This window comes from Bufo bufo, chromosome 11 (assembly GCF_905171765.1).
Source record: "Bufo bufo chromosome 11, aBufBuf1.1, whole genome shotgun sequence".
NCBI classification, from domain to species: domain Eukaryota; kingdom Metazoa; phylum Chordata; class Amphibia; order Anura; family Bufonidae; genus Bufo; species Bufo bufo.
The window spans coordinates 46582422-46599330 of NC_053399.1; the positions used below are offsets into that span (position 1 = coordinate 46582422).

Consider the following 16909-nt stretch of genomic DNA (forward strand, 5'->3'; position numbering starts at 1 on the left):
GTAGGCATGCTGTGTGACATGTGCAGAGGTCAGGAGGGAGTAGATTAGCTGTGATATCACCTATTGTGAATGATAGATCCTGTGTTATCTATACCAGGGGTGTTACTTGTCATTGTAATTCTGCCTGTGATGATAATGACAATGGCTACTACAAAGTTACCTGTACAGAACAGGACATCATGACCTATTATTAGATCTGGTGTGAAAATTGCATAATTATATATACTGTAAGATATATATTGTGACATGGGAAAATTTAAAAAATCTAAATTTCGTAAAAAAATATGCTTAACATAAAAACACGATTTAAACAATGGGTCATTTTCAGAGTAACACCTCACCTTACCACAACGCCGCCGCTGTGGTGCTGACACTCCTTCCAGGAAAGCTTTGGAGCTGGAGGGCCTTTTGTTATTTTTGTATTTTTTTTTTTTGTTAATTAATAGGGTTACAACTTGTCAAAGGAGTGTGCACACAACCTGGATCAATAGAGCAGTTTAATTAGATTTAATGAGATTAACAGCCTGTCTTAAAAATTATTTGAATTCTATTCATTTTTGTGGTTTAGGAATTCCTACGTCTTTCATTTAAAGCTAGTCCGTGCATGAAGTGTATAGTGACTGCACCGTGTCTGGATGATATGAACATGTAGACACCCGTCTGTACGTTCACACACAGTCCCATAGGAAACAATACGTGTGTTTTATGGAGAGGGCATCATGTGCATTTCATATTTTCATCTGTTGGGCTAAGTAGTTTGAAATGTTTTTATTTCATAAATGTGCATTTTTCCCTACAATCTAAAAATACCGGAAGGTCACGGAGCTGTCTTCTTGTGTGAAACCTTTTGATATTCATTAAAGGGGTTTATCTGCTGTGGGCAATTGTTCTTTGTTTTTGTTTGGCTTAGTTCACCTAGAAGTCCTTTGGTCAGAGCTTGAACAGTGATTTCCATCAGTGATTGTGAGCCGAAACCAGGATTGAAGCCTCCACTGTTCTGTGTTTTTGATCTGTCCCTGGTTTGGGCTCACAGTCACTGATGGCAACTACTGGTCAAATCACGGAAGTGGGAACTAGGCCTTAGAAGGTTCCCACAAAAATGAACTGATTACAGAGTACCTGCTGCTGCTTCGGCAGTCAGCAGTCATCTGCAGCAAGTGTTCAGTTCCCCTGCAGCACCTCTACAGGGTAATTAAGCGTGCTCTTATTAAAGAGACTCTCCGTGGCCCCTCTCACACAGTCAGTATTTGTAAGACAAAACAGGAGTGGACCCTACAGAGAAAGACGCTAATAGAAAGATTTCTTCTCTGTTTTGAACCTGCTTCTCCCTTTGTCTTACAAATAGTGACCTTGGGCTCCATTCACACATCCGCAATCCCATTCCGCATTTTGCGGAACGGAATTGCGGACCCATACATTTCTATGGGGCCGCACGACGTGCGGCCCCGATCCGGAATTGCGGACCCGCACTTCCGGGTCCGCAATTCCGATCCTGAAAAAATAGAACATGTCCTATTCTTGTCCGCAATAGCGGACAAGAATAGGCATATTCTCTTAGTGCCGGCAATGTGCGGTCCGCAAAATGCGGAACGCACATTGCCGCTGTCCGTGTTTTGCGGATCTGTGGATCCGCAAAACACACACTGATGTGTGAATGGACCCTAATACTGAGTGAGTGAAAGTGGCCCTTGTAGAAACTCAACTAATTAACGGAGGGCCCAAATATATTCATTCGGAGTCCCCTAATACAGTATTTTAAAAGGGACTCTTTGGCTGTGATAATCCCCTTACATATTTCTGAGTTACTGCAGGATGACAACCTGTGACGGCAGCATCACGGTATCCAAAGTGGTGTTACCCACCTTTCCATAGACACTTACCGGTCTGTACATTTGTGGTGTTGTGTCTCTGATGGCTCATTGTTATGATCACCCAGGTCCTCACTTGCCTATAAATCTGAGTTGATATGGAATATATCTTTCTAACGATGAATATGCCAATTAGGAGCCGTGAAAAGCTTATAGGTTGAATGGAATAGAACAGAAAGGTCTTCACACAAGAGGACAACAGAAAGGCTTAAGGTTCGGCTACATGGCGATCTTGGCTTGCGGTGCTAGCATAGAAATGAATAGGATTGCAACTCACACATTTGCTGTGACCCCAGAATCTAAAAAATTCCAGCAGTGTTCCCATGGTCCAGCGCATGTGCGAGTCGTACTGCAACCCTATTCAGTTCTATGCTAGCAACGCTACAGTAAGGTCCTTGGGCGCCGGTCAAGATTGCTGTGTAGCCGAACCCCTATATTTCGGGTTCCATCTTAATTCATGACTTACGTGCACCTCAAATGTTTGCAGCAGATGTAATTTAGTCTGTTACCCATCACACTCGTGTCCACTGCTACATCAGATATCTAGGGGTAAATGTATATGAAATAATGTATTGGAAAAGGGGGGTACCTGTTCTATGTAGACGTAGGGTAGATGTTCCATCCACAGTCACTGGTTGCATCTGCTTCGTCATACATGTCACTGTTTTACATTTGACGTGTTTCCATCTCATTTCCTGAATCAACATGCTTTAACCCTTTTCTTGACAGACATTGTTGGGACAGCTCGCCCTGATGAGAAGGCCATCATGACCTACGTTTCTAGCTTCTATCACGCCTTTTCAGGAGCCCAGAAGGTATCCCAGGGTTCCAGTATCTCTCCAATCAGCGCATTATTCCTGTCGCTAATGTGCATATCTTTCTCCCTTTCTCTGTCTTAGCTCTGGGATATCCTTCCTTTTGCTTCTTAGGGATGTTCAGGATAGTCCCTAAGCACAGTTCTCCTCTATTCTGTAACATAATGCTTACAGGGACATTTATCAATGCTCTTGTGTCAATTCTGTGGGTAAAAAAAAATCCCAAATTATGGTGCACGCCATTAAGTGGAGATACAAATGGCAGGGATTAGCGGGAACGACACTGCCTGAAGAATTGTCTATAATGCCAGAAATGCGCATAAATTATAGCTCAAACCTGTGCCAGCTGGTGTAGATTTGAGTTTCTTACAAACGGGGCGGGCATCAACCATCCCTTTTAATGGAAAAGCCAACAGGAATTTAAATATTATTTCTCTAGCATTACTATTTAGATATTGTTTACCACTGTCATTTATGGAGTATATATAGAGCTGGTATTTAGTCCACTGTATAGCTGCATTTCCTTCGGTATTGTGTGGCACTGCTGTTAGGCACTGTACGGTATACCATTTATATATAGAGGTATAGAATGTTTAACTATATGGAAGTCTTCTTTGACCAACTCTTGGCAGTGTTATTTGTGCAGCATGTGGTGTGATGTTTGTAATTTAGCCCTGTATATTATAGTTATTTGTACACATTTTAAGGGGGTAAGTGGCACCAACAGAAGGTTCTGCACTGGGCATCATCCAGTGTAACTCTAGACCTGAGGACAAGCTATAATGAGTCTTTAAGGATTAAAACTAAGAAGACATTAAAGGGGTTATCCAAGAGTAAGACAGACCTCCCAGAGTGGCCGACCCACAGTGGAGATCATACTCACCTGGTCCCCGCTGCTGGGTTCGGTGTCTGAGGTTCCCGGGCCGACTCTTCCTCTCCCTGCTGCGCTGAAATGAATATCTGTACACGGGGGAGAGAAGTCGGGACACGTGACCGCTGCAGCCAGTCACAGACCGCAGAGGTCACATGTTCTCTGTCAACGGATCTTGATTTCAGCGCAGCCGGTAGAGAAAGAGCCGACATGGAACCAGGTAAGTATGATCTCCACTGTGGGTCGGCCAGTCTGGGATATCAATATTAGGGCTCATGCACACAAACATATTTTTTGTCTGTGTTTGTTCCATTTTTAAAAAAAAAAAATTTCAGCCCGTATGCGGAACCATTTATTTCAATGGGTCCGCAAAAAAAAACGGAATTGAATGGGTCCGTAATTCCGGAGATGTGGAACTGAGTCGCGGAACGGAACACCGGAAGCACTACGGAGTGCTTCCGTGGTGTTTCCGTTGTTCCGCACTGCAAATAAATATGACATGTCATATTTTTTTGCGGTGCGGACAGACTACGGACCCATTCAAGTTGAATGGGTCCGGCCCCATTGACGGATGTTGCCCGTGCATTGGGGACCACAATTGCGGTCCCCAATGCACGGTACGGCCGCACAACGGCCGTGTGCATGAGGCCTTAATGTGTATGGGCAGCTTTGCTATTCACTTCTTTGGCAGGGATAAAGGGTCCCTGCAAAAAAAACATTTTCATTTTTTGGCCGCACATTTTTCATTATTTTTTAATCATTTCAGTAAATAGCATATTTGTGCATCCTTGGGGAAACGTTCTTCATCTATTCTTTCAGTGATTTGGGATGGGCAGCACATGACTATCCGCGGAGTACAGATTACCTGTATATAGGAACCAGCAGAATTTTTGCCTTCACTTTGTATGTGTGAATGGTGAAGAAAATTGGGGGGGGGGGGGGGGGGGGGGGAGAGTACAAGATAAGTAAAGCAAACTACTTAGGCTGAGTTCACGTGTGCATTGGAGGCTTCGCTATTTTGTAAAGTAAAATGATGGACATTATGGAGGAAGCCCAACAGATCCCATTACGGTTGGTCGGGTCCATCAGGCCCATTAGGTGTCTGTCATGAACCCGATCCGGCACTGACATTATTTTTGTTGTTCTGCTCCTATAATGGAGGAGAACAATGGAAATAACACAGATTTGCTTTGCTAAAAGTTGATAGTGGATTTGTTTTACCTCAATCACATCTTTTTTTTTTTTTTTTTTTTTTTTTTATATAGTCATTCATTTTAGGGTTTACTGCACTGCATTGCCTGGATGTTTGTATTTTAGTCGTCTTTTATTCTTGTGCATAGAATCCTTAGGTAAAATCAGCAGGGTCTGCAATTGTCTATGCTTGTGTCACATTCTTTATTGTCTCCATGAAAAGGTTTTGGCCTTCAGGTAATATTTGCATGCCATAAATGTAAGTGTATCAAGGGTCATATATTATAAGCCTGCTGATGAGTGTATTTTGTCTTCAAATATTTGCAAACCTTTAGCAAAGTATACAGAAGCTGCCGTTCTTACTGGGCCCAGCTAGCCATCATGTTAGTTCCCCAGTGTGACATTGATCCATTAGGTATAATTAGCATTATATAATCCCTCAATGGCCTATTATATAGTTTTATCAGAACAGGGCACAGGAGGGCAGAGAATTCCACATTTCCTGCCTTGATTAAACTTCACTTGCATGCCCAGCATGTTTGCCGTAGACAGTTGATTGAACACTGTTCATATATATCATATGACAGCATTGAGGAATTCGATATCTAAGATATTCTGCTCAGGGGCGGACTGGGAGCTCAAAGTGGCCCTGGAAAACAATCAAAAAGTGGCCCCATGTATGCGAGTCCAAATTGACGGAAGGCGGGGCAACACAAGTAGGCAGGGCCAACAAAAGCTACAAGTGGGCAGGGAAAACGAAACCAGGCGGGGTTAGCAATACCGTTGTGCAGCACAAAATACCGCCCCAGTAAAGCCGAATACCGCAGGACAGCACAAAATACTGCCCTATCACCCTACTGAGGATGGTCATACAGTTGAATTCAGGAGGACACATGGCTGCTGCCCAGGTGCATAAGTACCTTGTAATTAATGTTGAGAGCATTGTGTACCTGGCCAGCGGCTGTGAGGAGGGCTGGGGCGGCCCACCGGGAAATTTCCTTTTAGGGTCTATGGCCAGTCCGCCCCGGATTCTGCTGGAAAATGGATATTAGAGATTTGCTGGACAACTCCGTCCCACATCAGACGTCTCTGCATGGGGACCTTCTATAATCTGTCATCTCTGAAGGAAGCAGCTGAGAAAAAGTACCTACAGGACAAATGAAATCAATGGTCCATCCATGTAATGCACAAATAAGGTCCTCCAGGGGGAAAAAATTGCTCTTTACAGCCTGCTGTTGCTTTGAATTATAGGATGGACTCCTAGCCATGCATATGCGCTATCATGGCTGATTCCTGTTAGTGTATACAGGGAATTACTTATTTTGTAGCATTGGAGCCTCACAAAAACCTGGCTTCGGACCTTAAGAGCTCTAAGTAGGGTTTAATCACTATCTAGGTCCCAACAATTTGATATACAGTCATGGCCGTAAATGTTGGCACCCCTGAAATTTTTCAAGAAAATGAGTTATTTCTGACAGAAAAGCATTGAAGTAACACATGTTTTGCTATACACATGTTTATTCCCTTTGTGTGTATTGGAACCAAAAAAGGGAGGAAAAAAAGCAAATTGGACATAATGTCACACCAAACTCCAAAAATGGGCTGGACAAAATTATTTGCACTATTTCAAAATTGTGGATAAATAAGATTGTTTCAAGCATGTGATCCTCCTTTAAACTCACCTGGGGCAAGTAACAGGTGTGGGCAATATAAAAATCACCCATGAAAGCAGATAAAAAGGAGAGAAGTTCACTTAGTCTTTGCCTTGTGTGTCTGTGTGCGCCACACTAAGCATGGGCAACAGAAAGAGGAGAAGAGAACTGTCTGAGGACTTGAGAACCAAAATTGTGGAAAAATATCAACAATCCCAAGGTTACAAGTCCATCTCCAGAGATCTAGATTTGCCTTTGTCCACAGTGCGCAACATTATCAAGAAGTTTGCAACCCATGGCACTGTAGCTAATCTCCCTGGGCGTGGACGGAAGAGAAAAATTGATGAAAGGTGTCAACGCAGGATTGTCCGAATGGTGGATAAGCAGCCCCAAACAAGTTCCAAAGATATTCAAGCTCTCCTGCAGGCTCAGGGAGCATCAGTGTCAGCGCGAACTATCCGTCGACATTTGAATGAAATGAAACGCTATGGCAGGAGACCCAGGAGGACCCCACTGAGAGAGACATAAAAAAGCAAGACTACATTTTGCAAAAATAAACTTGAGTAAGCCAAAATCCTTCTGGGAAAACATCTTGTGGACAGATGAGACCAAGATAGAGCTTATTGGTAAAGCACATCATTCTACTGTTTACCGAAAACTGAATGAGGCCTATAAAGAAAAGAACACAGTACCTACAGTGAAATATGGTGGCGGTTTATTGATGTTTTGGGTTTGTTTTGCTGCAAGGCATCATGGAAACTGAGGATTACCAACGGATTTTGGGTCGCACTGTAGAGCCCAGCGTCAGAAAGCTGTGTTTGCGTCCGAGATCTTGGGTCTTCCAGCAGGACAATGACCCCAAATATACGTCAAAAAGCACCCAGAAATGGATGGCAACAAAGCGCTGGAGAGTTCTGAAGTGGCAGCAATGAGTCCAGATCTAAATCCCATTGAACACCTGTGGAGAGATCTTAAAATTGCTGTTGGGAAAAGGCGCCCTTCCAATAAGAGGGACCTGGAGCAGTTTGCTAAGGAAGAGTGGTCCAAAATTCTGGGTGAGAGGTGTCAGAAGCTCATTGATGGTTATAGGAAGCGACTGATATCGGTTTTTTTTCCCAAAGGGAGTGCAACCAAATATTAAGGGTACCAATATTTTTGTCCAGCCCATTTTTGGAGTTTGGTGTAACGATTATGTCCAATTTACTTTTTTTTCCTCCCTTTTTTGGTTTTGTTCCAATACACACAAAGGTAATAGACGTGTGTGTGTATATCAGAACGTGTTTACTGCGTCCATTGAGCAGTGTCGCCCATTATACCTTTTTTGTGTCATTTGCTAATGTCTATACAAGTCTGGTTTTTCTAGGAACCTGATTCATGCTCCTTTTGCATCCTATTGTAACACGCATACATGTCTTTGTCCTATACCTTGTACCTATATAATACTTCAGTAGACAAGCTGCTTAACCAACATGCATGAAGGAGACAGTAACCATAAAGTGTACAGCTATACCTGTATACATCATACCCGATATGTTACAGGGAACCATTTTTGTGTCCTATTTTGCCCTCGGAGCTTCAGAGCATGGTTTTATTATTGCAATAATGTGACTCTCCTTATTAGTGGAGTGAAGGGGATAAAAAAAAAAACAGAATAGTGTGCAAGCATTAAAGGCGCAATATAGGAAATAACACATTTTAGTGCAAGAGCTAAGAAAGCATTGCAGAACTCAAAGAACACCGCAGATAGAAGTCATGCACCGCCCTCTCCGCAGCATTGATCATCTCTCTTTCCTGGAGCGTTTCTTTAAAAGAAGTTAAACTTTTCAGCTCTTGCTATCAAGCCCACTATAGCAATTCCCTAATATAACCTTACCATTTGCTGCAGTAGTAGTATCGCCCTGCTGACCCATAAACCATACAGGCTGCTGCATTGCGTCAGTGCGCTGCTCACAATAAAATACATGGATAAAATACAGCAGCCTGTATTCTCCTAAAGACTCTACAGAACGAATCCTTCCACAGCCAAAGGTCAAGCTAGCCATAGACATGAGATATTTATATGCAGATCATTTGGCGATCCGTCTTATTTTAGTAGCATCAGGTGTTAAAGGGGTTTTCTGTGAATAGAATATGGATAACCGATCCTCAGGATAGGTCATCAATATCTGATCAGTGGGGGTCCAACTCCCCGGCACCCCTGCCGATCAGCTGTTTGCAGAGGCGGTGAGCGCTGCGACCTCTTTCTAGGCAAGTGTGGTCAGTCATCGGTCCCATGGTCAATAAGCAGCTCAGTCCTATTCAGGTGAATGGGGCTAGGCTGCAATGCCAAGCACAGCCACTACACAATGTACGGCGCTGTAGTTGGTATGCTGTGATGAGGCCGTGGCGGTGCTGGAGTCGGACCCCCACCAATCGGATATCGATAACCTACCCTGAGAACTGTTCATCATTATTCTGAAAACCGCTTAATTGATCTGATCTTGCTATATTTAAGCTGGCCACGGACATCAGACGAGCTTGTTCAGCTGCCCCGCACACATGCACCCTCGGCTCACTGTGTTCTTAGGGGTGAGCCTCTTCCAGGCACCTCAGGCAGTGGCTTCTCACCCTCAGAACATGCTGAAATCCAACATGCCTGATCCTTCTCTCATCCAACATCTGCCATCAGGGGAACGTTGGGAGGCTGTATACAGGGGCGTAGCTGCAGGGGAAGCGGCTGCTTTGGGGCCCTGACCCCGAAGGGGCCCATCCAAGAGGAGGAGGACTAAAAGATTTTGTCAGGGCCCCCTCAACAGTATTACACAATGAAATGATATACAGTGACAGTATAGATGGATGGGCCTGGTCTGAGAGAGCGACCTTTACTAGCCACAGGAATGGGGGCGGCATGAAAGGAAGGGGTTGCGAATAAATAACTGGGGCAGGGGGGCCCCATTCAAAAATTTTCTGTGGGGCCCAGTCATTTCTAGCTACCCCACTGGCTGTATACGTATTAGATGATCAGCCGGCTTCGCTAAAATCGGCATGCTCGGCTGACATACATCTAATATTTCCAGCTTTAGCAGATCAATATCTCATGTCTCTGGTAGGCTTTACACTGCAGGGACAGAAGTAGGACATTGTGTTTGCAATATATTAATTTCTATGTGATTTTTCACTTTAAACATTTTTATGTGTGTGTCAGTTTATGATGACTGGACGAGCTTGTTTCATTGGTACGTTGCCCCCAACCCTTTATTAGCGATAGACCTATAACCGTTTATATCACCCCAATGTTACTGCACATCCCGCCGGTAAAGGGTCTGATTTTTCACCCCTGTTGTACAGTACGACTTCCGTTCTTTCGGTCCTTCCTGCAGTGCATGCTGGGAATTCTTTCCCATTTTTAACCCTCCTCACTCCATGTGACTGTTCTTGCACTTTGCTCTTTTGCTTCTTTCTCTTTTCCAACCTCTTTTTTTAATTTCCTGTACAGATATTATAGGGACGCTAAGGCCGGATATGAAGGCTTTAATGACCTATGTGTCATGTTATTACCACGCCTTCTCAGGTGCCCAGAAGGTGAGATATAATACGCAATAAATCGGACTATGCACATATTTGCATCCTCAATAAAAAATAAGGACCGTATGTCTCGTCTCACTGAGTGAATGCAAAGGTGCGTTACATCTCTATATACATGGTGCATATGAACCCTACTCCAATGTTCCCATGCCATTTAAGTGTTAAATCTGTGCCGCCCACCTCTACATTGGTGTTTCCTTCAGTTGAATCCATTATCACCATTCACGTATATAAGAAGGGGACAGTTTGTAGCTCTCCAGGTAACTACCAGTCCCAGTGTTCCTGCTTTACGACCACAGCCTTATACATTTGACCATTATAGCGTTAAATACCAGTCTAATGTAATAGTGTTATTTAGGGGGGATTCACACTACCGTATGTATTTTGCGATCCGCAAAATATGCAGATGAGATCCATGTTGCATCTGTTTTGTGGACCCTTTGTAACCATGCCTATTCTTGTCTGCAAAACGGGGGCATTGCCATTACACCTAGAGGCTCTGCTCTCTCTGCAACTGCCCCGCCCTCTGCACTGTCTTTGTGATGTCGTTTACACTGCCTGGCCCTGTCAATCAAATTGGAGAGGGCGTGGCAGTTGCAGAGAGAGCTGGGCCTCTAGGTGTAATGGCAACGCCCCTGTTGCTCCTAAAGTCTCATTTACATACATATAAAACATAATTTTTCTCGGCAATGTGGACACATATGATCATGGGACCAACAGAGATGGCGTCAGCTGCCAAGCGCACATGTAACAGGTCAGCCAGTGTCAGAAGTATAAATCTGCTGACCGATGCCTTTTAAACCATCAGCATGACAAAAGCCAAATTACAGAGGTTTTCTGATGAGTTCCTGTCAAGCATGGAGTAAGAGTCACATGGAGAGCGCTTGGGATACAAGTGAGCACACTCGCTCTGAGTGCTCCCATTTCACTGGAGGAGTGGCGGTGTCCCGCTAGCGCTCTCTTGCTTTTACCATCGGGGGTCGCATGGCCCGACTCTTACGGCATGTTAGTCAGCGGTTCAGAAAACCAAATTTGGATTGACTACTGGAGAACACGTATATCCCTGTGTAAAATCAATATGTATAATATCAGATATTTTTAATATCTGATATTACGGCAAAATTGGCACCTATTACAAAGAACGGGATTAGTACCAAGACCGTATTATGTTCTCAACTGTTCTTCATGATGACTTTTTTTTCCTTTTCTTCCTGCTTTGGTCCATTCCATATTTCCTGCTGCTTCACACCAGTCTTGCATTTCTTAATCTATACGTCACTTACTGTAGAAATGAAACTTTCACCTCTGTGCATAAAACCATACAGACCACACGAAACCCCCTTGTACAGCCTAAGCTCCTTAGATAATTTTTTTTGGGGGGGGTAATTTATATGGTTTTTTAACTTGGTGTTGTTTGTTATTATGTATGAATAATTTTCCTGTTATTTTGTTTTACTCCAGTTTATTTTTACTATAGACCTTTTGGTCAGGAGATGCCTCCTCCTTCCTTTTTCCATGTTCACCCTTGTATATTTTTTGGGGGGCTCAGAGGTTGTCACAGCCCCTAGTACTAACCGCAGAATAGTAACCATTCAGGGTATTCCTAATTAAAGGAAAATGCCACCCAAACATTTCTTTGATTTTGTGTATTTGCACACTTTATCAGATTCTGTTATATCAAGTTGGATTGTGAATGGTAGTGTAAGTTCGGTGACAGTTGCCAAGCAGTGACTTTGTAATATATAAGCATTCTTACTATAAAACACTGCTTATTTTTAGGTCATACCCTATTGCACAGAGCAAAAAGAAAAACAACAACATTTGAGTTCCTCTTCTATCAAGTTATCTGTTCGGATATTTTTTGAGCTGGGCTGTACATAGCAAATATCTAAATTGGCCCTCCTGCTATTACTGGATTGTGCCATCACATCCCACCGCCCCACAGTTCATTATCCTCTCCAATCCCCTTCCTACCACTTAGATGAGAAAATGGTGGTGTCTGCTAAATTGCTGTGATCATGGCTAGCCGTTCCTTATGCAGGATTATATGAGGGGGCTATCCTGTGGTAGACCAACCCTTCTCTTCTAAAGGTGGTGGTCACCACTGCTGCTCCCACAGAATGTCCACTTTCCTCTGTACTACAGTATATACGCATATAGTATAGGATCTATCAAGTTTCTCCACTAGTTTGTATGTAGTGAATTCCAGTTATGAATAGACTTGCCATCTACAGTGCGGTGGTTTATTAATGTCAGCATTGCAGGTATATTATCCATCTGGATTCCTCATGTCCATGTTAGGTTCTGTTCACATCACGTGTAAGCCTACCTTCGGGAAGATTTTTGGACGTATTCTACTTTATAAGCAATATAGTAACATACACCACCCATACTGTAGGCATACATGTTCAGAATATATTTCTATCCAGGATGCCTCTTCAGCCATGACAGTATCTCTTACAAATATTGCATCAGGTATTAAAGGGGATATCCGATGACTAATGTAAAGAATGGAAACCAGACATCATATAATACATGGCAATCTCTTTTCTAACGAACCGGCCCTGCACCTCACATGGATCCATAGATCTCCACATTCATTGCTCTGCTAGATTTATATCAGGCTACTTTCACACTAGCGTTTTTACAGCATCCGTCATGGATCAGCAAAAACGCTTCCGTTCTGATATAATACAACCATCTGCCTCCGTTATGAACGGATCCGGTTGTATTATCTTTAACATGGCCAAGACGGATCCATCATGAACTCCATTGAAAGTCAATAGGGGACGGATCAGTTTTTTTATTGTCAGAGAAAACGGATCCGTCCCCATTGACTTACATTGTGAGTTATGACGGATCCGTCTTGCTCCGCACAACATCGCGGACAGAAAAACTCTGCCGAACGGAATGCATTCTGGTGATCAGTTCGGTTTTGTCCCCATTGACAATGAATGTGGACAAAACAGAAGTGTTTTCCCCCACTATTGAGATCCTATGATGGATCTCAATAACGGAAAGGGAAAGTGCAAGTGTGAAAGTAGCCTCAAGCTGGCATGAAAACATGGTAGTAATCAAAGAGAGGTAAAAGCCCATCATTACATGAGAACGCGATCACTGTAAATCGCATAGAGTTGTATGAAGCAGCAGCAAGCTCCACTGCCACTCTATACAAACTCCTCCGTCCCTGGCATGAACGGTGGCAGGGGGGGGGTAGCGATCGGTGGTGGTTCAAGCAGTCATACCCCTATTAATGTGACATTTTTTTAAAATGAGTTGCTAAGTGATGACTGCTATCAGCTGAAATGCCCCTTTTGAAATAAAAAAAATCAATTCTAATTAATTCTGCGTGTACCCTTAGGCCTCATGCACACGACTGTATTTTTTGTCCACAAAAAAAGCGGATCAGATGCAGACCCATTCATTTCTATGCTGTCTATCTGTATGTCCATTCCAAGGATCCGCCAAAAATATAGAAAATGTCCTATTCTTGTCCTTATTGCAGACAACAAGAAGTATTTGTAGGAAAGTGCAGGTGACACACAGCCAATAACTGTGTTTTACGGATCTGCGGTTTGCGGACCACAACGCACATACGATCGTGTGCACTAGGCCGCATCTCTGCTGTAAATAATGAGGGGTAGTTGCAGCTGTCAGCGCGGTGCCATTCATATTGAGCATGTACGGGTGCGTCATCTGGTTGCTAAGGCCTAACAACTGCAGGGACCATAGCAACCAGCCCATGTCAGATCGGTCCACCTGGTGGCACTTCTGACCTTTGTTGATATAGATGAATATTTATATTGCTTTTTTTATTTCTATTTCTTCGGGTAGAGAAGCTGACCATCCTGCATGTAGTTTGTGTGTCTATAGTTGACCGTTTGCAGGTCACATTTTCTCCTTTTCTGATGCCATTGGTTTTCACTCCTGCCTTTTCTCGTACTGCTTACAGGCTCTCCATCCACCCTGTCTCTTCTAAGTGTTAAAGGTATAGGTCATAGACGTGTGTATACTAATGATATATAAAATCTGAAATAATCCAATACCTGACATTAATCCTCACTAATGTGTGTGATTTGCAGTCCGTGTTCTGTGAGAATACTTACCCGGTGATTATTTATACCATTAATACTATAAAGCACCGCCAGCATGGGTCTCCTATTTCCCATCCATACGTAAAACTGGATCAGTTCAGTTAAATTGCATTATGTGACCCTGGGGTCCAGTATGGTAGACCAGTGTTAGAGGGGCTTCCTGGATGGGTGCTGGGAGGGCACCTTCTCATAATGATTAGACAATGTCATTGAAATCAATGGCTCTCCATGTAATGCAATATTATGTTGAATTGTGAAAACTTAGTTTGTTAGTAGTTGTACAGGCTGTGGTTAATCTCACGCTACTTTCACACTAGCGTTTTAGTTTTCAGCTATTGAGATCCGTCATAGGGGCTCAATACCGGGGGGGGGGCTGAGAATCTTCCGTTTTGCCCCCATTCATTGTCAATAGGGAGAAAACTGAACTGAACAGAACGGAATCCTCCAAAATGCATTCTGTTCCGTTTAGTTGTGTTCCCATACTGGAGAGAAAACCGCAACATGTTGTAGTTTGCTTTCCGTCCTGGGATGTGGAGCAAGATAACAATAGAAAACGGATCCATCCCCATTGACTTTCAATGGAGTTAATTACGGATCCGTCTTGGCTATGTTACAGATAATACAACCGGAGGCAGATGGTTGTATTATCAGTAACGGAAGCGTTTTTGTTGAACCCTGCCGGATCCAGTAAATCTCTGAGATTGCTGCTGTTTGCTTCCCTTTTACACTGGCAGATCTACTGGCCATATTGAGCATCGATTGATGATATAGGGAGTCAGCCAGGGCTAATATAAAGGGCCTCAGTCAGCAGATCTGTACCTCTGACCTGTTACATGTGCGCTTGGCAGCTGAAGACATCGGTGTTGGTCCCGTGTTCATATGTGCCTGCATTGCTGAGAAAAATTATGTTTTATTATATGCAAATGAGCCTCTAGGAGCAACGGGGGTGTTACCATTACACCTAGAGGCTCTGAGCTCTGCACTTTGAAAGGACCGGGCAGTGTAAACGTGATCACAACTAGCCCTGTCAATCAAAGTGCAGAGGGCGCAGCAGTTGCAGAGACTGTAGGTGTAACGGCAACGCCCCCGTTGCTCCTAGAGGCTCATTCGTATATATTAAAACATAATTTTTCTCAGCAATGTGGGCACATATGATTAGGGCTGCAGCTATCAACTATTTTTGTAATCGAGTATTCATCGATTTTAATCCAACAATTAAGAGTACTCTAATAACAAAAAACAAATTAAAAGAATGTTTTTCTTAACTCATCTGCCCCCTCCGTGCCATCAGCTGGCCCCCTCCCCCGTTGCCACCAGCTTGCCCCCTCCCCCGTTGCCACCAGCTTGCCCCCTCCCCCGTTGCCACCAGCTTGCCCCCTCCTCCGTTGCCACCAGCTTGCCCCCTCCTCCGTTGCCACCAGCTTGCCCCCTCCTCCGTTGCCACCAGCTTGCCCCCTCCTCCGTTGCCACCAGCTTGCCCCCTCCTCCGTTGCCACCAGCTTGCCCCCTCCTAGCCATGTCCCCAGCGCCAGTGAAATAAAATACTTACCTCTCCTGTAGGGGCGCTGCTCCACTGCTCGTCCATCTTCTCCGCGCGCTGCACTGTCGTCCTGACGTCACACAGCGTCAGGTCATAGTGTACGTAAGCGTGCACGATGTCCTGACGATGTGTCAGGAGGATGGTGCGGGCCGGCGGGTGACCATGGAGCGGTGAGTAATAGCAAGTGCTTCACTCCCGCTCCGTGGTCACATGACAAACGAATCATCAATGCAAATAATTTGCATAGAGGTTTTTTTTTTTTCTTTTCGTGTCAAATAACTCAATTCAATCGAGTAATCGTTTCATGGGACCAACACAGATGCTTCTGCTGCCAAGCGTACATCCCATTTTCCTAGGTACAAACCTTCGGACAGATGCCTTTTAATTCCATTTACATGGATCAATTATGACTGATTGTTAATGCGATCCTTCATTCACATACAGTTTATTACTGTTGGCAGCTCGTCCCCACTTAGAGGGCTATGTGCTGCTGACAGGTGATTACTTTAATGTCTGCAAAAAGATGTGATCATGGACAAATGAGCAGTCGCACGTTTGTCATTTGATTGGCAGTCCTATGTACACGGAGCACTGATCGGGAATTAGCGTTGGTAAGAATGATCATCGGCCCCTGTAAAAGGCCTTTAATCCTGACGCTTGGTGTCCTGATCTGTCACCTGTATAATTAAGGGTCTCTGTTGGATCCTTAGGGCTCATGCACACAAACATATTTTCTTTCCGTGTCCATTCAGTTTTTTTTGCGGACCGTATGCGGAACTATTAATTTCAATGAGTCTGCAAAAAAAACTTGGTTACTCCGTGTGCATTCCGTTTCCGTATGTCCGTACTTCCGTCCAGCAAAAAAATAGAACCTGTCCTATGATTGTCCGCATTATGGACAAGGGTAGGACTCTTCTATTAGGGGCCAGCTGTTCCGCAAAATACAGAATGCACACGGACGTCATCCATATTTTTTGCGGATCCGTTTTTATGCGGACTGCTAAATACATACGGTCGTGAGCATGAGCCCTAAGAGGGAGTAATTATTTTTACAGGTCATGATCTGGCGGAAGTAGGCATCATGAGACCTCGGTGATGGAACTAAGCAAACTTAGTCTAGGATTCCAAAAACATGGCAGCGTTCTTCCAAAAACAGCACCACACCTGTCAACAGGTTCTGTGCGGTATTGCAGCTTAAGTCCATTGACTTAAATTGAGCCAACTAGATACAAGCCATGGACAGGTGTAGTGCAGTATTTGGAAGAAATCCACCATATTTTTACAATCCTAGGCAATCCTAGTAAGTTATTACTC

At 43.9% G+C, this 16909-nt stretch overlaps 1 protein-coding gene across 3 annotated transcripts in view; it reads left to right on the forward strand.

Annotated features, from left to right (window-relative positions):
- The window catches only part of ACTN1 (actinin alpha 1), a 103788-nt gene that overhangs the window by 61960 nt on the left and 24919 nt on the right, over positions 1–16909 (forward strand). For all 3 annotated transcript variants that reach the window (XM_040412547.1, XM_040412545.1, XM_040412546.1), the window contains exon 8: positions 2598–2683. In XM_040412547.1, the coding sequence (XP_040268481.1) occupies positions 2598–2683 (86 nt within the window). The remainder of the gene's footprint in view (positions 1–2597; positions 2684–16909) is intronic.